The sequence below is a fragment of the Symphodus melops genome (genome assembly GCF_947650265.1).
Source record: "Symphodus melops genome assembly, chromosome: 9".
In the NCBI taxonomy this organism is placed as follows: Eukaryota; Metazoa; Chordata; class Actinopteri; order Labriformes; family Labridae; genus Symphodus; species Symphodus melops.
The window spans coordinates 19,863,620-19,886,235 of NC_136699.1; the positions used below are offsets into that span (position 1 = coordinate 19,863,620).

At 42.7% G+C, this 22,616-nt stretch overlaps 1 protein-coding gene across 5 annotated transcripts in view; it reads right to left on the bottom strand.

Annotated features, from left to right (window-relative positions):
- Positions 1 to 474: 474 nt before the first annotated feature.
- LOC306829286 (connector enhancer of kinase suppressor of ras 2) overlaps positions 475 to 22,616 on the bottom strand; it is a 58,465-nt gene continuing 36,323 nt past the window's right edge. For 2 of the 5 annotated variants that reach the window (XM_079352272.1, XM_079352271.1), the window contains 15 exons: positions 19,551 to 19,678; positions 19,217 to 19,428; positions 17,464 to 17,550; positions 16,475 to 16,683; positions 13,479 to 13,516; positions 13,335 to 13,377; positions 12,212 to 12,260; positions 11,028 to 11,200; positions 9,225 to 9,298; positions 9,022 to 9,093; positions 7,019 to 7,089; positions 6,783 to 6,883; positions 5,401 to 6,001; positions 3,948 to 4,210; positions 476 to 3,855 (listed from right to left, as the gene is read on the bottom strand). In XM_079352272.1, the coding sequence (XP_079208398.1) occupies positions 3,646 to 3,855; positions 3,948 to 4,210; positions 5,401 to 6,001; positions 6,783 to 6,883; positions 7,019 to 7,089; positions 9,022 to 9,093; positions 9,225 to 9,298; positions 11,028 to 11,200; positions 12,212 to 12,260; positions 13,335 to 13,377; positions 13,479 to 13,516; positions 16,475 to 16,683; positions 17,464 to 17,550; positions 19,217 to 19,428; positions 19,551 to 19,678 (2,331 nt within the window). In that variant the 3' untranslated portion in view covers positions 476 to 3,645. Of the gene's footprint in view, positions 3,856 to 3,947; positions 4,211 to 5,400; positions 6,158 to 6,782; positions 6,884 to 7,018; positions 7,090 to 9,021; positions 9,094 to 9,224; positions 9,299 to 11,027; positions 11,201 to 12,211; positions 12,261 to 13,334; positions 13,378 to 13,478; positions 13,517 to 16,474; positions 16,684 to 17,463; positions 17,551 to 19,216; positions 19,429 to 19,550; positions 19,679 to 22,616 lie in introns of all 5 variants that reach the window. The other 3 variants (XM_079352269.1, XM_079352268.1, XM_079352270.1) reach the window with 3 other exon arrangements.

Sequence of the window (22,616 nt, forward strand, 5' to 3'; positions counted from 1 at the left end):
TGGGCAATCACCAAGGGGGCAAGACCACATGGGCCTCCTCCAGCTCGGTTGTCAATAAATAGAGCTTATTGACATTTCCACATCCTTTCAATATATATATATATATTTTTTTTTATTTTTTTTATCATATTTGATTGCACATTTAGACTCAACAGGGTTAAGACACGTCGCGGTGCTTGATGGAGGTCATCTAAATTATGAAATAATATTTAAGAATAAGCAGCAGAACATCATGGAACAAATGTGACTTTCATTTCTCATACAGGCTTAATAAATGTATACTCAAATGTATACAAAGGTGTATGTGTGAATATGAGTGTGATTAGTTGTTTATGTCAGCCCTGTGATAAACTGTTGATCTGTAGGGAAGAACACAGTGCTTCTTCTCTTTCCTTCCCTGACCCAGCTCAGTATAATGTACAGTATGATAAGTGGATGCCATGGGTGGATGACTATCAGTCCATGCAGTTCAGTCTGGTTAACTTCGACTCCTGAAGAGCACAGCTTTGGGTACAGTTTGCTCAAGACATTTAAGATATGCATATCAGCTATTACATAAATAGAACACATTGTAACTCATTCTGCTTCATGAAAGGGTCCCTACACTTCATTTGCATCTTCCTCCTGGAAAAATATGCACAGAAAACACTAATGCTGTTCCAAGAAAAGTTATACACAAAGCAAACATAGCTCGTAGTGCAGAGGATTCAGTTTATTGAAGTCAAAGTTTAACAACTTAAGTTTACAATCTGTATTTTTTTGTAATATATATTCATATATATGAAACCAAAAAAGGCTACTTTAGGAAGAATAAATGTCATTTTCTGTCTTTTTTAATATCATCTTTAGTCAGTTTAATGTACAGAATAACAGTAAGCTAATATTATCCTTGAAAAAGAGCAATATGTTCCTTTTTTAATGTCGCAGTGCAACTTACATCTTACACACCTGTGCAATGTACCATGAGGTGTACACCCCTGAAAGAACACACAGTGGAATCTCCCCTTTCGGCCTGTTTCTGCAGGTCTACACACACAAAGGTCTGGGAGGGATAACACAGTCTGTGCCTACAAATTGTAACTCGCACTCCTTAATCTACAGTATGTTGCCTGCTCAGCAGAGCAGAGGTTGAAAAAAAGAAAACCAATGTTACAGATGGGAGAGGAATGCAGACTAACGCTGTATTTGTAACTCTTCTACAGCTGTGTGTGTGTGTGTGTGTGTGTGTGTGTGTGTGTGTGTGTGTGTAGGATCACAAGTATAGTCAGTCCATTGTTGCCAAAGAGAGGGTTGGGAGGCACAGGGAAAGTGTTTGCATCATTTAGTTTCTTTGTGGTACTCTTGAATTAAGCATTCAAAAAGCATGAGCTATATCTGTGGGCTGTGTTCGATATTTCACAACAATGTGTGACTGGATGAAGAAACCTGAACCTACACTGAAAGAAAAAGAGTGAAGAATAAGTACAGATAGTGCTGAATGCAGCAGGTGCTACGCATGTCTGGTAATGTCTTGGACACTGGGGGGCAGCGTTGAGTCCTTGGCCTGATATTGCAGATGAAATGATTCATCTGAGTTTCACAGACATTACAGACCATTTAGTGTCGAGGTCTTTGACCACCCAGTGTCAACCATATGCTTGGAGGGAATATCAAAACAGCTTTCATTTCAAAAGTACCTGCACTGTTTTCTCTCAGGTTATATTCCTGAAGCCTTCGGACTCGAGTCAGTCTGCCTCTGTAAACCAAAACATCAAATCTAAACCTCCTGGTAGCATGCTAAAGGAGGATCTGCATTTGATCAAGTAACTCAGGAGCCAAAACGCCACCTCAGTTATTGTACAGTGTGTGTCGTCAAACACTATCTAATAAAAAAAAAAAAAAAGGATGGACATATAAATCAAAATATTTCTTAACAGTAGTTTTGCATGTATCATGCGCTACAAGTCTAATCTTGCAATCATGAGAGGAACAAAAAAAGGAAAGGAACACAAATGATCCACAATATTTTACCCTGTCCAATCAAATCAGTCCCAGGCCTTTTCTCATGCAACACATCACCAGGAGAAGGATCAGCTGGGAAATAGCCATTAGAAATTGTCAAACTGTCAATCAACTGTCGAAGATGGTGGTTGTTGTTTGTTTGTCTCCTAGTTGTTCAACTGCTTAACACCCTGCATCTACAGAGTGAAGAGGGGGACACTGCGAAACCTTGGCATAGAATACATCATACTTTACATTATATCTATGACACAAAACGTAAATAGATTTATATATTCTTCTATGTTTAAATATATTTGTAGACTGTACACAAATCTTTAGAAAATGAGACGGCAAATGCTTTTACCTGATATTTTGAACAGCAATGGTAAAGAGGCCGATGAGACATAGACCCTGTGATGCAGCCAATGGGATATAGAGATATAGAAAGTGCATTCTTTGTAGTGAGTGACTCATTGAAAAAAGAACTCTCTAGCTCTTGCATTCACTGGTAAAGATAAAAACAAAGCAAAAGATAAACACACACAAAAAAAGTTTGCACCCACGCAAATACATACTCTCTGTCTTCCCTCCGCTACCTCTAGAAGCATATCACAGTGGTAGTGGAACGCAAACATTTACATCAGTACACACAGCAGTATACACATATACACAAGTCTTTGAGGATTAGAGAGGGAGAGAAAATAAACAGAGGAAGAGTTGAAGGTGGAGATGAAGAGCGAGAGGGGAAAAAGAAAGGAAGAGAGGCAGAGATAATGCAAATGAATCATGCTATCAGAGGAGCCTCCCTTTGCAGATACAATTGTATTTTTTAACAGTTCACAGTTTGGAATGGTGTGCATCTAGCCAGCACAGTGGTTCCTTCAATAACACTTGAATTCGATTGGTTCCCGGAGGAACAGCTTAAACAGATAAACCAGTATCGTTGGTTACCTTTCACAGTCTTGCACTTAAAGTCACTGCCCTAACGTTCCCCACACAGTCCCGTCAGATCAGCCTGGAAAATCATGTGAGGTCCCATTAAATACATGAGATGTGCAGTAAGGGAAAGAAGAAAAAAAAAGATACAGAGAGAGAAAGGGGGAGAACTGTTGGCTCTGGGTGCAAAGTTCATCAGTACAAAAGTAGTACAGTGTTGTGGTGAAAAGGATTCTCCTCTGTATTGCTGCTACATAGCTCCCCCTGCCCCCTGAAATCAACAGGACAAAACAAAGGAGGAAGAAATGAACGAAATGTTAAAAAGTCTCCTTTTTCCAGTTTGCTTGACAAGCATGTTGAGTTTATGCTGAGTTCCATAGACAAAGGAAGATTAATGTTTTCTGTTCAGGCATGCAATAGGCACCCTTTGGGGTCCTCAGGATTATCAAAAGTTCATACACGCAGGTCTCAGACTGTTCCCTCTATGATATTTACACATCTTACAATGTGTGTGTGTGTGTGTGTGTGTGTGTGTGAGTGTGTGTGTGTGTGTGTGTTTGTGTGAGGTCGTGCTCAGAGTTGTGATGCTGCAGGAGGATTCTGCCAGTGTACAGCTCTGTGTGTGTATGTGTGTGTATGTGTGTGTGTGTGTGTGTGTGTGTGTGTATGTGTGTGTATGTGTGTGAGTAAGTGAGTGTATAAGTTCAGTTTTTGCTTCTGCTCTCGTCCTCACACATGTGTCTCGATGAAGGAGTGTGTGTGAGTCATGAGAGGTGCAGCCAGCGGGGAGAGGTCGTCCTGGCCGTTGGTGCCCGGGCTGTGCTGGCAGATGTCTGAGTAGAGCTCGCTGTGCCACTGCTTCCACTCTCTGAAGGTCTGGGAGCACAGACCAGGATCCTCCAGAAGGGCACAGATCACTGCCAGCTCTGATTCTTTGGCCTGGGTAAAAAAAGAGACACCAGGAACTTAATTAGTTTAATCCTCAAATCTCGAATTCTCCTTCAAATCCCTGAATCCTCTGTTTGTGCTACCTTCAAGGTGCTGCGGAGGGCCCGGACCCGATGCAGTCTGTCGTTGAGCAGAGGGTCTCTGGCTCTCTGGGTGAAACATCTCCGAAGGTCCTGCCTGCTACAGGGTTTTGGGTCTCCCAGGGGTGTCACGTTGGCCTGCTCCAGGGCTCGGTAAAGCTGCTCTAGCCCATCCAAAGGCTCCGGCTCACGCCCCTCTGACACCCGTCGCTCCCTTCCCTCTGACACCCTCCTTTCTCTGCTTTCAACTCTCAACTCCCGGAGGTCTGAAACACGGAGGAGAGCACCAGTAAGACACACATTCACTGTTAGAATGACACGACAAGGACGGTTTGAAAATACAGTCAGGTTTAGTATTTAGCAGAAAACCTGGTTAGATAAACTGATTAGTTGATGGAAATCATTTTTTTCATAAAACCTGTGTTAAGAATTTGACTTTTTTTTTTTTTTTTTTTTACTGCTGTTAAATTCAGAAAGGTCATCTACAGTCTCTCCTCTGTGTTACATTTAAAAACAAAAGTTTGGTCAGTTAATCAAGAAGCTAATCAGAAAATGTTAACTGGTGAAGGATGTTGATTGGCTGCTGGAATAAACACTGTTTTTCCTTTAACAAACTGCACTTCAGACCTGATGTGTCAAAAAGTCATTTTCCTTTTTTTTTAACAAATCTCCATGTAAAGTTGTGTTATTTCATCGGATTAGCAAATACGTTGCTTTTTAACTTTAAAAAATGTGATACAGTCTCATTTTTAAAAAAACTTTGTCTCTGTCTGACTTCTCTCTGACCCATAAAAGCAGCAGACACTTAAAACACCATCATTAATTTGAAGTCATGTGTTCAAACAATTAGACATCACGTATCGAGGATGATACATTAGGGTTTAGATTTGACATATAAAACATCATGACCTAATGATATAAAGTGAATACAAACGTTTAGATGTTTCATGTAGATGACTTAAAACACTAATATGTCTTTCATACTTCTCCATGACTGTATCGTCCACAGAGGCCTGTTTTCTGCATTATCAGCACATAAACGTTACGCACACAGGACTGCTCAGATAGACCTCCAAGTTTTATATAAAACATTGGAGGGAACGGCGTGTCTCACATTGTGGCTTCCCGAGGTTTGCTCTCTCTCTCTCTCTCTTTAATATGTTTTAGTTTATATTTGACTAAGATCATTCCGGCACTGTTGAAGGTTTTAACAGTGTTTCTAAGTGTTTTCTCGGAGCCTGCTCCTTCAATATCCTTAAATTCTGTCCGGTACAACCCGTCAACGTATCCAGTTTAAACATTACAGTGAAGAACCTCGGCTGCATTTATTTTTTAAAGTCAATATATCAAACTTGCTTTCCACCAAGAAGACTATTCCTCTGAAGACCACACAGACTTTCTGTGGGTAGGATTTTCTGTGTTTTAGTGTACAACAGATCTTGTGTTATTTTCTTACCCTCCTCACCCTGAAGCATATCAGCAGCCTGTTCTCTCTCTGCCTCCTCGTCCTCACTCCTCTCCTCCATATGAGCTGAGGTGTGGAGCAGCTTTCCCGGCATCGGGTCCCTGTTCCTGGGCAGACTCTGGCTGCGCTGCTTGTGGGAGCGTCGGTGTGTGTGACTGTGTGTGTGTGGACCTCGTTCCAGAGGGAAAGGCCCGTCTCGTTCCCTGTCCCTCTCTGCGGCGTGGTGTCTCCGTACGGGCAGAGTGGCCTGCCTACGTCTCTCCGGAGACATGCCCTGTCTGCCCAAACCTCCGTACAGACCCATGTCTCCTGCCATGCTCCCCATCAGGCCTCCATATTCACTCTCCCCTGGTGCTGTCTGCAGGAAGTGTAGCCCTGCGCTGGTCAAAGGGGTCTCTATGAGGTCCTGCCAGGAGCGTCGCTCACGATGGGAGGAGCGGCAGCCCGATGAGTGGGTACTGGTGCTGCCTGTTCCCGTACCCATGCCCATGCTGTCTCCACGCTGGTCCTCAGCCGAGGAGTGAGAGTGCGTGGACTCACTGGAAAAATGTCGGCCGTGTTTGGGCTCCGGGAAGGGGCTGGAGGAGTTGACCTGGAAAGGGAGAGGGGACGTGGAAGAGACCATCTGTGGAGGGATGGGGGAGGTGGAGGCACTCAATGATGGAGGACGTGGGGATGGAGTGGAGCGCATGAGGCTCATGGAGCTGACTGAGCGGGGCAACTGGTCATAACTGTGAAGGAAGTTAGTCTGAAGGAGAAGGGTTTGTGAGGTGTGCCGGGTTGGTTAAGTATGGAGAGTAGTGACAAGGACGATCATTGGATCATCACAGAGAAGTGAAATGTGATCACAGATACAAGGCCCGCAAAACAAGGAGAAAGAGGAGGGGTGCGAGGAAGCACAGACAGGAGGAGAAGAAAGGAAGACAGAAAAGCAGAAAGGGCAGAAAGAGAGCAAAGAGATGAGAGCAAAAAAAAAGCAATGAGATGGCAGATGATACTCTCCAAGAATGGCTGACATTGCCTCAGCTGGGACAGAATGATTCCTATTCCTCAGGACTGAATGAAAACGGCCTGATAAAAAGTGTATTTCAGTGTGGCTTTATATTCTACAGATTTGATTAGAAATGGCAACTGTCGCCACCTAGAGGTCTGACTGTAAACAAGCTCTGGCAGCAGAACACAAAGAAGTGATGGTGTTGACTTCTTAGCAAACCAGATTCTCTCACACTCTGATGTTTTATTTATGCGAGTAGATCTGGTCTCTGCAGCTCAGAAAAACTAAGGGGCTTTCAGGGATAAAATATTCCATCAGAATGAAACACTGTGAGTGTGTGTGTGTGTGTGTGTGAGTGCTGTGTGTGTATCTTGCTTACCGATGGTGTGCGGTGATAAGTATCACAGAGGGATGAGGGTCCCTCCTGTTTGAGTGTCATCGAACCGTCGACTTCGTCTTGATCGCTCTCACTCCAGTAATCTGATGTGGAAAAGGAATCACACACACACACACACACACACACACACACACACACACACACACACGCTGCCATGTTAGAAGTTCATGGACAAAAGAGTAAAGTTGGTTTTCTTCCATCAAGTGAGTCTGTCTCACCCTCGTCTGGGCGTGGCACCTTGTCATCTGGTGTGTAGCCAATGGCAGCAAGACCAAGCCGATTCATCCACCTATAGGAGACAAGCAAAGAAAACAGAGGAAAGAAAGTGAGGAAGACGGTGACGTAGAAGAGACGAAGAAAACGAGAAGATTGGAAAAGAGGGAACGACCTGTCTTACAGTATGAATTTACGTTGAATTATTTAACTGGCATCTCTGAACAGTTGATATCTATCTCACGGACTCTAACCCCCCCGATGAGGACAGAGAGGGTCGGGTTCATTAGAAAGACGAATGATGAGAAGGAGGGAACAATCTTCTGTTCTCTTCTCTCTCATCAAAGAATTTCATGGCGCTTGTCCTTAGTCCTTCTGCACCGCAGAATCCACGTCCTGCGACTCTCGGCAGACACCTAATAATACGTTTTTACTAAGAATAGAGTCCCAGTCAGTGCATGAGGAACAGGAAATGGATGACGAAGAATTGTGTCCTTTTGAATGTTACTACTATTACATGTTTTATGTAAATTCATCTGCAGCTGGAAGCAGTTCGAAACATTTATTTCCACCATCTTATTTGGTTTTGTTTACTAAAACTATGATCTGATCTGATATGATCTACAAAGATGAGACATCAAATTCAACCTTACTGACTTATTAAATGATTAAAAAGCTCAATCAGAAACACGCGTCGAAAAAAAGTTAAACATAGGCAAAGGAGGTCAGCTGGTCCATTGTTGTGTTTGTGAAGGTCATTCCAGATATTTGTTCACCACCTTATTTGCCTCTATGAAGGTTTATTCTCTGATGGGTCCACTGCCCAACAGAAATGTAGTTTTGCTTATGTAAATTATGTAATCTGAATTTTTTTTTATAAAGATGCCAGTTTTGCTGCTTTCGTGGGATTTGCTCAGAATAAAAGACAATGAAAACAATTTCCCGTCTTCTTTAAGTCCATTTAAGACTCAGTTTTAGCCTTCTCCTTGGAATCCATGCTCAGTACGGCTGCTGATGATCCGTCCATCTACACAGGCCACGTGGTGGTTTTAGCTACATGCACAATGAACCGAACATGTTTAAAATCTTTAACGGATCTGACACACGTGTTTGAACCTTTTTCCAGCTATCTTACAAAAGAGTGACACATGAGCCATTGGTGCAGGGCTTCAAGATCACTGCTGTATATCGCAAGCATTTTCTGACCTTTTGACCTTTTCTTTTAGGAACAAGCCAATCAGCGGAACCAGTCACCTGAATTCAGCTCCAACAGGTGGAAGCTCTGTAAGGTGGACGTTTTCTCCAAGTCAAAAGATATAAACGACAACATTTGTTGTGTCTCTCTCTAAGAGAAGGTCAACCCACCTTCTCATACAGGTCACAGTGATGAGACCAGATCGATCACCAGTCATAAATCTCAGGGCGGAGACCCTCAAACAAGTGAGCAAAACAAGCGCCCCATAAGGTAACATTTCCTTTTCGTTTCTTCCAGAAACAACAAAGGATCCAATATGGAAGCGCAAGAACATCGACGCAAACGTCACATAGACACGAGGTTGTTGATCACACGCAAATAATTGCAAATCCACATGACAGTGTGTGCAGAGGCCCTTTCACACATGAACCCACATGTGCCGTATGGAAGTCAAATATAGCTGGTTAATTACGCTCCAGCGATTATCTCTCCACGTTACTGAGGAGAGGTGTGGATAATTAGAGCTCATCAGATAGCACTCCTGCAAATATCACTACTCCCCTCTCACACAGACGCTCATGTGACACACATGCACACTGACACAAATACACACACAGTGCCACACAGGAAAAAGGGGAGGGTTCATGCCTTATTCATGCACTGTGTTGTGTGGGCTGTTGCCTTGTGTAAACTTGGTTTACTCAGTTAAAATATTCATGGAAGAACACGTGACGTCCCGAGCAGCTGAAGACTGTCCACATTAAGACACGAAAACACACTCGAGAGACTCGCAGAGACACCCCACCCGCTCACCTGTTCATTTCCTCCAAACAATCCGTGGCGAAGAAGAAGCTCTTGATTTTGGGATGACAGGCTTTGAAGGCGCTGCAGTCAGGCAAGGGAGAAAAGTTTGATGAGTGTATTTGTGTGCGCCTCGCGGGCTTGTGTTTCACGTTGTGTGGATGAGAGCTAATGTGCTTGATTAGTAATTTCGGCGACATGTGAGGGACACTCACAATTTCCGTCTGCACTCTATGGCTCGGTCTATTCTGAACTCTGGGAGGCTGATGAAGCCCTCAGCTTTCTCATCCTGCAGGCACAGACAGATGGAGAGTGGTGGCACATCATCAACACAGGGAACAAAATGTCACACGTACTGATGTACCAATTTTATAAGAGATAGCAATAGTCAAGTCGAGCATACGAAAACATCGTATGTTGTTTACACTGGCAGAAATATATTCCTTCAACAGTCTGAAGTTAAAAAGATAGAGAACAGATTTGACATTCAATGCTGAAAACTGGGCTGCTTGAACAAGTTTACATTGTCAGTTCAGTGTACGTGTTTTTTCAGCTATTTCAGCTTTTTTTTTCAGGCATATTCTTGGTCTTGTTCTTGTCCTCGTCTCATCCTGCCTTGGTCTTGGTCTTGACTATGTCACGATACCTAAATGTCTTGGTCTTGTCTTAGTCTCAGAGCGCTCTGGTCTCAGGTAGGTCTTGGTTTCGATGGGTGCGGTCTTGACTACAACACCACAGACACGCATCAGTTGGTCCTAAAGTCCAAACCAGATCTTGGATTATCTTTGGTTTTTAGACTATCGTTGAAAAAACAGAACTTTTGATGATATTACCTCAGCTCCTTCACTTTTTTGACAGATATTTATTTCTCTCTACTGATACAAGTAGACAGCAAAGGAAATAATTGACAGATCAATCACAAGAATATTCATCTGATGAAGACTTAGTATTATAAAGGCAGAAGACATACAGGACAGGTGACGTCATATCACACAGATTGTAATGAGAAAACATAACTGAATGGATTCCCCACATCATGTTCTCACTTAAATCTTCCTCACAGACGAAACACTTGTATCTCATCATAAGATAATTTATCCAGCAAAAAAAAGTTTCAGAGTTAGTTTAAAAAATGAGCTGCTTAAAAAAGTTCTCTCTGTTGTCTTTGTTTGTTTTCTAGCTGGAATCTGAATAAGGACACAATTAAAAATGTGACCAGAAGCAGCTCATGTGTTCTGGTTGTAAGTCAAGCTCACACTAGATCATACTACTCTCATAATGACACCTAACTGCATCCTTTCTTTAGAGATGTAAAATATATGTCGAGCTGAAGTTTCTATAAAATATTAAAACTGATTATCCAGAATATGTCTGCTGTATGTCCTGAGAGCGCTCCATGCTGTAGTTTGGATTTACTCCATTTGAACGAAACGTCTGATCACAAATGACAAAATAATAATGTTGAAAAAAAACATGTGGAAGTTTAAAATAATGTTCAAGTGAATCATTATTTTGAAGATTTCATTTACCCACTGAATTCCTATTCAGCTGACAGTCCACGAGTCCATACATTTGTTTTATATGTCTAATTTTAGATATAGGACAGTGAATACCCTATCAGCACCTCTGTATGTCTAATTGAAGACAAAGCTATTAGCTTCGGCATGATTGACAATAATTTTAAATTAAATGTAAAGTTTTTAACTCTAAACAACTAAGTTATTTATTTCATGTACATTTCACGATGTAGTCTGCCGTCTTGTGTATAAAAACACTGGCTTTAAATAGACGTTATGTGCTCAAATGTAATTGCTGAAATAAAGTTTTAAAAAAAGAAAAATCGCTCAGAGGCAAAGACAACATTATACAGCTGTTTTTACACAGCAAGAAAACTCTGCATTAAGAAAAGATCTTTGTATCCAACATCAGTGTTCATGTCTAGAAGTTGTACAATTGTTTTGTTCTATCAAGTGTTGTAGATTCTGTCAAAAGACAACAAAAGGATTTTTCTCTCTTACATTTTGGTTGGTGTACCAGTAGAGGCAGGACTCTTTGAGGATGAACCAGTACTTCCTCCATTTCTGGGTGAAGTAGCCTTTAGCATCCTTCTTCTTCCACAGCCAGCCCTCACAGTCACCGTGTCCCAGGTCCTTACAGGAGATTCTCCTTCGACTGGCACTCGTGAGGGAACCTTCAGAGGGAGGAAAAGACCAAGTCAATACTGAGAGGGATTTTCATGCCATTTGGAAAAGAATGGAGCGAAATAGTAAAGATACCATGTTTTAAGTGGCTTCAGTCGGCCACTGACAGATGGAATACAATTATCTGGACTATTTTGAAGTGTGCAGCAGCTTTAGAAGAAAACTGAAATTAAAAATTAGAATTGACTATTCTATTGTGTCAGTTCAGTATCATCCGTGGTATTAACAAGTCATTTCACACTTAGTCTGGCTGACAAAAAAAGCTTCCTACTGCTGCATGCTACAGAGAAGATGCCAGACTCAGATTTGCAGGCTACATGTCTTAAAAACATTTATATTGTATTAATCATTTATTTCCCTTTACTTCCCTATCTATCTATCTATCTATCTATCTATCTATCTATCTATCTATCTATCTATCTATCTATCTATCTATCTATCTATCTGTCTATCTGTCTGTCTGTCTGTCTGTCTGTCTGTCTGTCTATCTATCTCATTAAACAAAAAAAGGTATCATCAGGGGACCCTATAAAAAAGGCTCTAAAAGTATTGAAAAATTAGGGAATTGATAATCTCCCGAACAAGTTCCTGTTGAAAGAACCAGGGATGTGAGCAGGGAAACAGGCCTACTTGCAATGGCGTCAGTGAGCAGACTGAAGCTATCTAAGGACCCTCGCAACTCAGACAGCAGCAACACAAAGAAAATCCTGCGACCATAATCGCATTGGAGAAAATCATCTGACGTTAGTGTACTAGGGCACAAATTTAGCTCACCGTTTAACTCACACTGAAAAAGTTTAAGCACTGTCATGCTCTCTGTCACACATAACACCTTAAGTCTCTCAGACTTATGTTAAGTGTTCAGACATTTGGACAAAGATCATTTTTGAGCTAAAGGTTGCTTTTTTGGAGCCATAGGAGCACAAGTACACTTGTAAAGTGAACAGAACTGTAAAGATGTTACACAAGAAGATACAAAGATAACGATGTAACATGTTTACCTTTACTTCGCTTTTTGGTTTTCGTTCTTAGAGATGTGTAATGGAAAGACTGGAGGGAAGAAAGAAAGAAAACATCAGCTCAAGCAAACTCAAACAAACTTTCTGGGTCGACGTTGAAGCACAAAGAGAGGTTGCAGAAAGTTCACTCGAAGTGTTTGGCTTATTTTTATTTTTATCAGGATTACAGGCACAGACGGCTCGCAATGATAAAACTGCTTCAGCCAGTAAGTGACCTACCTACAACCTGTGATGGGAATCTATAAACTGCCTATCACAGAGACTGAAAACACAGTGATGTAAGAAAGGAATGAACAGTAGCACCTTAGCTTGGACTTTTTACAATTTTATACAATGTAATGCGGGACCAAGGTTTTTATTCCAGGAACATACTTTATCATGAGTCTGAATAAAGATACACTGTTAATAAAATCTGTAGTTAGCTAACACTAGCTTAAGTTAGCAAACAAATCTTACAATGCCCAACATAAGGTTCCCAAAAAAACAACTAGTGTTCCTTTAATGCTAATTAGAATAGGAGTGTTGTATCTTCTTTAAGGCTATATAAGCTTATTTTTAAATTGTGTGTGTAGAATATGCAAGCAAATACACCTATGATGCATGTTAGCTGATGTATTTCTAAGAAGCTAATGCTAGAAGGCTAAGTGACTGAATGTATGAAGATACAGCCACATAAAGCTGCTGGATATTCATTGAAGTAACAAAGCCAGATACATTTCTGTTTATAGTCAACTAAGCTGACTTGAGGTACCACCGACTGTGCTTTGCAGAAGAGGATTATACAGTTTCTTCTTTCACAGTAACCTAAATATGGAAACCAATTGACCTCATCCGACTGTTATCTTTTATTTAATTATAACAGTCCTTAATGGATTTATTCTCAGGTATCTATCTGATCTATGTCTGTACCGTGTGTTTTGCCTCAACTTGAACACAATATCCCTGTAACAGTGGATGTGGTTGGTCGACTGATCAACCAAACACAATTTAAAGGGGTATGAGTTCAAATAAAATGTGTTTGATTAACAGCTATGTTTGAAAAATAATGTTATCATGCATCTATCCATAAACATCAACGAGATACAAAGACAGTCTAATGTCCTACCTTTCTCATGGAGGCCCCTCCTGAGCTTCCTGAGCCAGAGTACCTGCATGAGGACAAACAGGAGTGAATGGAACCGCACACCACTCCTTCCATCAATCGCATGCATGTGGTTACACCACAAACAAGCACTAACCCAGTACTCACCTGTCTGTTGTGTCAGCTCGCAGCGTGTCTGAACCTCGCTGAAACACACATTGAACAAAGAGTCATTGAATGTGCTCCTTAAAAAACACATCACGATGGGTATGCTGGTAGTTCAACATATTCTGTGTGATTTTACATTTCGTTTAAAAGATATATGTTCTGTGGTTCCTCTTTTAAGGTTGTTGTTTTTTTTTTTGGCTTTATTCCTTTTGATCGGACAGGAAGTGTGGGGAGAAAGAGGAGCAGTGTGACGCGCACTGCAGCCTACATGGTGCACCTGCTCTTCCACCTGAGCTAAACCAGTTCACCATTCTGTGGTGTCATAACTGAACTTTCTGCATGTCTGGAAAACCTACAAAGACTTTTAAAAGGGTGGGGCAAAGTTTGTTCTTTGATTTTATATTTTTGATCTCACACACTGCACTATGGAGGCAAAGAAATGAAGTGCTGTTTGGTTGCCCCTTAAATTGTAAATGAATTTATAAAAAATGTGTATATTTCCATGATGTCATCAGACTTTTTTTAAAAAATGGTTATTTTGGGGGGTTTTTTACGCTGTTATTAAGATGTAGACCAGTGGAAAGAGTCAGAAATCTGGGAATAGCATGAGAAAAAGGAGCCAAAGGTCAGATTCATACCCAGGCTACTCGTCTGATGGCCCACAACCTGATCTATTTATTCCCCCACAGACCACTCTGACTGAAACAGTCCAACAATATTAAAATCTTAGATTTGAGATATTTAAAAGGTAATTGACCTGAGGACTGAGGGGAGGGTCAGAGGGCATGATAAAATGCTTGTGTTGCTTGGGATGATTCTGAAGTCATTTCACAGTGTCCACTGAGAACGTGACGAACAGATGAAACAACACGCTTCAGTAAAATGTTGGTGTGATAGTTAACAGGAAATGATCGGATGGAGTGAATGAGTGATAGAAAACAAGCAGGTCATTATGGACAGCCTATGCTTGTTAGTGTTAAATAGTGTACTTCATGTGCCACCGACTAGGTATGAGTCACCATCATGATGAGCACACAGCTGGGAGGGTGAGAGAGGGCTGTGTTAGCTTAGCTGTTAGCACGCTGTGTATGCATGTCTTTGCGTGTGCCGTGTTTTAAGCTCAGTCTGTCAGTCGTGCTTGTAATTGGTCTGGCTGATGCTGAGTCATACACCTGCTCACAGGGGTACGTGTTTGCGTGTGTGTGTGTGTGTGTGTGTGTGTGTGTGTGTGCGTGTTTGTCCAAAATAAACTCCCATTTAGACTCAGGCGTGTCTGAGGAGATGGGGATAATAGGATGAGTTAGGACGAGTCGTGAGATGGATACCCAGCATACAAATGCACTCTTGTGTGTATGTGTGTGTGTGTGTGTGTGTGTGTGTGTGTGTGTGTTTTAGTTTGTGTAGGCCTGTGTGTGTGTGTGTGTGTGTGTGTGTGTGTGTGTGTGTGTGTGAGAAGTTAGAGAGGGGCGTGTCCCTGTCATTCTCATAATCTGTGAAGTTGGCAGCCATGCAATGACACTGATCATCCTGACTCTCCTTTGTCTCCTTCATCTAACACACACACACACACACACACACACACACACACACACACACACACACACACACTCACACTCACTCACATAACCACCAATGTGTGACTCTGTGAACACTGTGACCTATCCTATCTGTCAACCACAAAGAGGACACAGGAACAAACAATCAGGTGGTGGAAGTTGTAAAAGTCAGTGAGGGTGTGAGGTAACGTGGCTGAGCGAGACAACCTGGATGAAGGCCTTGAGGTTAGTTTAAGAGACCTTCTACAAAACAGGCTTTTAAACTTGTCATTAAAGGGATACTTCACCCATTTACATGAAGCTGTGTATCATTAGAAACATGGTAGTAGTGTTGAATGGTCGTGAATCCAGCCCTCATATATGACGCTTTTTGCATCACATGAAGAAAACTTTCAAGCAAAGAAAAACACATTTTTCTTGTCTCAGGGCAAAATGAGGGCTGGATTCACGACCATTCAACACTGCTACCATGTTTCTAATGATACAAAGCTTCATGCAAATAGGTGAAGTATCCCTTTAAGCACGGTTGTAAATAGTGATATGACTGATGGTTTCATTACATTTGCTGGCTGAGGAAGAGACATATCTTCACACTTAATCAAATGTCACAAAAAGCTTTTATTCCATCACAGTCACAACGCCTCGACCAGAAGTCTTCTTTAGGTGATATGATCGCCTGAAGAAGACCTCTGGTCATGATGGTGAGTGTGCATGCAGTCTGCTGTCTTCTGTACTGTACGTGATGTGCCTGTGTATCTGCCAAAGTTTTTCTGATTTGCATTTGCTGCCATGAAAATCTACCACGAGCGCAACAATCACAAACAAAACAACTCAGAGTATAAACATAAAATACATGAATGTGTACATGTGGTCCAGGTCATGATTGTAAAGACACATGATGTTAAAGGTTACACTTTACCTTTCTTACAAAATGCCATAAATCGTGTGTCTTTATAAATGGATGTAAGTTGTTAGCTCTTAAAAAAACGAGATTTCTCCTTTTAGCATCTCGAATGATGATTAAATTTTAATAACCGACAAGAATAGAAGAATGCATTAATATTTGATCAGCAAAGGAAACAGAAGAAAAAAAATCCCAAACAACACATTATTAAGCACAACTTTGCACTTCAAGTTCTTCAAGCTATGTTCAGCTGCTTTAACAGAAACATGCTACTGATGTCATATATGATATATGTTTCAGTCACAGGGGACAGGACTTCTGACAGACAAGCACATTTACTTTTTCAGATTAAAAATGTGTTATATTCAGTATGACATGTTTTCTTCTTTTGCTGAATTCATCATTTGACAGAGCTCAATGAATAATCATTTGATCTTTGTTCGAAGCAGTAAATCGTTGCAAAACAACACTACATTCTGAATAACTCCACAGATATTAGCAGGTGTGATGTTTGAAATAGAAGACCGTGTACATACAGGCAATGCTTCCGGTGGCTGGTCGAGGCGCAGGGTTGAAGACAGCATGGAGGGGCTGATGGGAAAGCTGGGGCTGCTGGGATTGCGACTCTTGCGACGAGAGCGCCTGGTGGAATCCCTCCGGCTCTCCCTGCCAGGACCCTCGGGCTCCTCCTCTATCACCAGGATCTTGTCGTCACTAAGGTAACGCAGCAGGGAGTTGTCTGAATCTGTGGGGTTAAAGGGGAGTGCAGAGGGACGGGGCAGTTAGAGGAGGGACACGGATGACAGAAGGTGGAAAAGCTTTCAGCGAGGGGGTCGGGGGGGGGGTCGAGGTAGAATCCCAGAGTAGAAACAGATGAGGGTGAAAAGACCCTCGCAAATAAAAAACCTAGAGAAAGGGATAAAAGAGCGGCAGATCTACAGTATCTGATACATCAAGGGACATACGGCTTATTTGTTTGCATCGAGTAGGCTGATTTGAAGGGCACAACTCCTAAATCCTGCCAGTCGCAGTTTTATTCCACTTCAGCTCCGGAAAGAAAAAGCTTTGGAAATTATTTGGTTATTATTCATATCCTTAAAAGTCAAAGACGAGAAAGTGATTTAGAAAAAAAGGAGGAAGAAGTAGGAAGGCAGACAACCGACAGTAGTATTGTGCCTTAATGATATTCATGGACTTTCTGATGGTAGAGTGAAAGAACGTCGGTTGAATACTGATCGAGTGTCCACGCAAAACATTGAAGCTGTTTAGAATAGGTCACATAGAAAGACCCTCATTTCCAGAGCAGCTGTATAAATGCAATTTCCTTGCATTTATGTTTGTTTTTCGCTCTGTCAGATACATACCTGACAGATATGTATCCTCACAAAACCACACCACCATGGAGAACCAGAGCATGAGCTGAAATGCGTTGAGCGGAATATGGAGCGAGGCAAAGAACCGGCCTGACCCGATTGAGTCGGTGTGAGAGGGTTTGTTGAGTGCGCATGTGTTTGTGTGTGTGTACCTCGGCTCCCTCTCTTGCCCATGCTGGGTTCCTTGGGCTCGGCCATCCAGTTATATTCAGGGGGCATGGAAACAGGCCTGAGATCACCTGGAACAACCAATCAGCAATCAGAGAGTTTGCTAGTGGGGAGGGAAGGGGGGTGTCGCAGGAAGGCGTCGTCTGAGAGACATCGTGGGAGACAGCTGGAGGGGGAGGACAGGTGAGACAGTGTGTGCAGGTGAGGGGGGGGGGGGGGGGGGACAGGAGACTCTCAAAGGATCACTTTGAATTGCAAGGCAGATGTGACATGGCCTTTTCATCAGGTTAGAGGTTCAATTAGAGGCTCCATTTACTGTTGGTAAATTGCACAAATCTGGGCCCCTACAATTCAGTACATAAAGTGCCATAATGCATTCTGGGTAAATATAACCATTATAGGAAAGTCTATAGGTTTATGTTTCAAGTGGTAACAAATCAGTTGTAAAGATTGTAGATTGAGACAGCTTCATATTTAAATTTGTTCATGTACGGTAGGTTTTCTCTAATCCTATCAGAGGTCAGAACATTTATTTCCTGGACTGCAAAACTAAAACATTGATTATAAACTGTGTTCTTATGACATAAAAAAAGAGAGGATAGGAGAGTACAGTTTTAAAAATGATCTTCAAAGTCTCATTTGTTGATTTCTTTTGTCTTGCGCAGAATCAAAGTAAGAGGAAATTCCATCTTCTGTCAGATTGTTGAATAAATGCGTCATGGTGAACAGTTGCTTTCATTGGACAACAAGCAACATTTGTTGACATCCATGTTTGTGTCGGCCATATACATGCGCACTTAAAATTCACTTTCTTCTAAATTCTGTTAGTTTTATTTATTATTATATATTTTTGAGCCTTTTCATGCCTCCATCAGAGAGACAGGACAGTGAATAGTCGAGAGAGTGGGAAACGATGTGCTGGAAGGCGGTGGGATTTTGAACCCGAGCCACCGCTTTGAGGACTCCATCTCTGTACATGGGGCGAGTTAACGAACCACTTGGACATGGTGCCCCAAGATACACTTTATTTTTAACTCCGTTCACCAGCAGCTCTTGAGGGAAATATGTGTTTTTAGCAGCTATCTGCACAGCTGTTCTGTTAAAAAGCTAACTGGAAAGTGCATGGTCGCCGTGTCTCAGCGTTCTCTAATAAAACGGCGGCCCGTTCTGGATAAGTGTTGATGGTGGCAAAGTACGCCAAAAACAATGGGCTAAAAGAGTCTAATTAGCTGTGATGAGTACAACAAACTGAGCAGAGCCTTTAATGTGGTTTTAAATCCAGGTGTGTTGAACTGACAAACTTCTGATTGGACATTATCTTTGAAGTAGAAGAAGACTGGAGAAGGATGGCCCCTCCGTATCATTTTTTACATTTTTGGCCGGCCACATTTCCCTTCCATTGCACATCAGAGGTCCATTGAGAGTCTCCCAAGACGGCACAGGATGTCTGGGAGGCTCTCTTTGAAAAGGTTGATACAGGTGGTGGGGCAGACAGGGAGCAGGAGACAGTGTGTGTGGACTGACCCTTTGGCATGTGGTAAGTGTTTTAGGACGTGTGCCGCGACACCAGGACACAGAGAAGCAGAGCCATGGGGCGAGTGATGAACACATAAGGAGAAGCTTGGAGAAAAAGGTGAAAAGAACTGGTGGGAGAGAACATGCTGCTCATTTAAACAAACTGGAGACCAGGGCCTTGACTGCCCCATGCATACTGCGGAACTGCACTCTCTATCTCACCATGGGTGGGGGTCTTGTCACGCCGGCGAACCCCTGTATTTCGGCTTCTGTCATAATCGGGGCCCGGTGGTCCGTCTCCCTCCAGTAGGGAGAAGAACTGACCGCTGTCTTGGTCCAGGTAGTAGCTGACTGCCTCTGAGCCTTTGGAGCCAGACTGGGAGCTCACGCTGTAGCGGCTGATGTCGTCACATGACATCAGGCCCATCTCCTCCCTGAGGAGAGCAGAGTCATCATCGTCATCTGTCATCAGCGCCATCATAAGTCCTCAGCAGGATCATGATCATCGCCATCATCAAACGTGTGTGTGTGTGTGTGTGTGTGGAAAGTGTCTGACCTGGTGCTGTAGAGTCCAGAGACAGGAGAGAGGATGTAAACGTCCTGCATGCTCGGAGCGTCCATCTTGGACATCCCCAAAGTTCCTCCGGGTGTAGGGGAGGTGCTGGTTGGGCTGGTAGGGACAGGCTGAAGAGAGAGGGAGGAAAAACTCTTTTTTAACACCTTTTTTTTTTTTCTCAGTTTTAATTTGAGGATGGTTTAGGGCTTTTTTTTCTGCCTCACAGAAAACAAACAAACAGTTTATGATGTTACAAGGAAAGAAAACCTTTTGTTTGAGCTTTCTTTCTTGTGCTCGTTTAAACACTGAATCACAAACACAAGTTGTTTTCACTGAGCTGCCGTGTTGTCTTTTTTTTTTTTTTTTTACATCTGTCTGAGTGTGCAGCCTTTCCCACGTTCAATCCCTTCTCTATTCTGTCATTTTGTTTCAACTCTCTTCACTCACACAGGGCTCTCCATGTCTGTTCCCATGACAACCTCTCCTCTCCTCTCCTCGCTATTCCTCTATTCTCACCCCTCTCCCCTCTCTCGCTCTACAGGAGAAGTAGAGGACAGAAGAAAGATAGCATGGCCTCCTCTTCCTACCTTAGCTTGACTCAAGGACATGTAGTTTCATTTGTCATCAGGCCCTCCGTGATGACAGGATGCCTGTTTCTCTGATGTCATGGAAAGTCAGTCCAGATTTCGAGTGGATGATGTTTGTTTTCAGCGGGAACAGCTGGAGGGGCAAATGCATATCATGCCAAGAGATTTCTCCCAGTCGAAGAGCTTTTTTTTCAGATTTTCGAAAAGATGGGATGTTTTACTGTGTGTCTGAGGAGGAAGCTCCATTTTAGAGAGAGGAGACGCGAGTGAGACTGAGCGATGACGAGGTGGGCAGCGTTCTCATTAAGGAAGCCCAGTGTTTCATCATTTCATCAGCAGTGCATTAGGGGGCAAATTCATTTCATATTCCAAACTTTCCATCCTCTGCCCCCCCCCCCCCCCCCCCCCCCCCCCCCCATTCCCCATCCCCGTCCCCCAAACACTGTCTCTATCTTTATCTCTTCCTCCCTCTCTCAGTCCTCTTTTGAAGGCAGCTTACAGTAAGACAGCCTAACAATAAATAATGAAGTCGAGTTGGAAAGAGAGGGACATGAGAGAAAGAAGGGAGAGCAAAGGAAATAGGACAAGGAGAGAGAGAGGGAGAGAGCGAGGTGGGGGAGCTGTTCAGTGTGCTGACTGGAGCTGAGAGTGAAAACAGTAATTTAGTGATTACAGCACAGTGCTGCCTGCATGGAAAAGGGGGGGGGGGGGGGGGGGGGGGGTGGAATCGAGAGAGACGAGACCACCACAGCAGGCGAAAATCCAGTCTGTTAAAAAAAAGCACTTAAACCATTTGACCCCTGCTGCGTCCACTTTAAACTAGCTTCAAATCTACTTCTGATATCTCGCCCACACAGGTGTTCCCCATCCCTCCCACCATCTTTATTTACACACATGCAAACACTTTAGCATGCTTCAAACAATACTTGGAGCTGGTAAAGTGTCTCCATGTCGCACTGAATCATCATATATAAATCACATTGTGAATCCACACAGGCTGTATGTTTATACAACATCAAGTCTTTTAGGACAGCGCATCAAATCTTGCACTTCCACCCTTTCGGTCTTTTATTGCAGCTGATGTTTCGGGCCTGAGCCGTCCTTCTGTGGCTCCAGGCAAACAAACACATTGAGACCGAGGGCTCACTCGCAGGTATCACATATTAGAGGGCCGTTAAAAGGCCAGGCTGCCAATGAGAGAGCTGGGTGTCTGAAACACTTGTGTGCACAACCATACAGGTTACTGAGGGTGAGTGTGTTTTTTTATTTACATCACATAACGTTCACAAAGTCCTCTTGAATGTCTGACTTAGAACCTGAAACCTTTCTTTTTTTTATTTGGATGAATTTATTTTGGACGTACTGCAGGTTCTTGTTCAGTATTGACTTCAGCTTTGTTCAGTACAATAACACTTTTTTTTTTTAAAAACTGTTCGTGTTGACCAGAGAGCATCGTTTTTATTCAACGTTCAAGGTGAAACACGTTATCTTTGAAAGGACTGCAGATAAACTTGCATTATCTAACTCTACAATGGGAGCCAAAAAAAAGTCACAGAAATAGAGCAATGAATGTGCTGTATGCGAGACATCAAAGGCGCTTCAACCCCTCACCCTTCAGCAGGCCTCTTAATAATACATGAGTTGTCTAAAATAGCACACTTTAACATATAACTCATTGTATGAAAGCGAGGTCATGGACTATGTGCTGCTGCACACACGTGACCGGGAAGGTGAGCTGTGATGCTGGTGTGGCCTTCAGGCTCACCTACGAAGAATCCCTACACTCACATCGTGGAGCACACACAGCACACCAGCATGCGATTCCTTCACTCTGTTGTCAAAACCATTGATAGCATCCTTGATATCAGATCGGATCGTTTAATTTCATTCACTCCATCGTTGAAAGCAGGCAGACATGAACACACACACACACACACACACACACACACACACACACACACACACACACACACACAGAAAAATAGAAAAGGAAACAGAGAGAGATATGTTTTGTTATTCAGAGGAATTAAAGAGGTTGCCATGGAGGGATTTGGAGCTGGAATCACAGGATCATTTTTTGAGAGAGATTGTTGCCTTTGTGGATTTAGTGATAATCCTGCCATTTGCTACATTTGGGCCAAACTTCACAGAAGTAAAAATGTAGCTTCTAAAAAGAGGCTTAGAGCGAGGAGTGCACATGTGTTTGAATGTGTGTGTGCGTGTGTGTGTGTGTGTGTGTGTGTGTGTGTGTGCGCGTGTGTTTGTTCATGTGTACATACAGTTTGTATTCAAGTACGAGTGCACTGACCCAGTTTCTTCACCTCTCAAAGGAGCAACGAGACCGATAACGGATGCGTCGCTCTGCATGTGTGCACATGTATGCACAGAAACACACTTGATTTGACACAAATGGTTAGGCAAACAGGGCCGTGTGCTTAGAAATGCACGCACGCACACACACACACACACACACACCTAC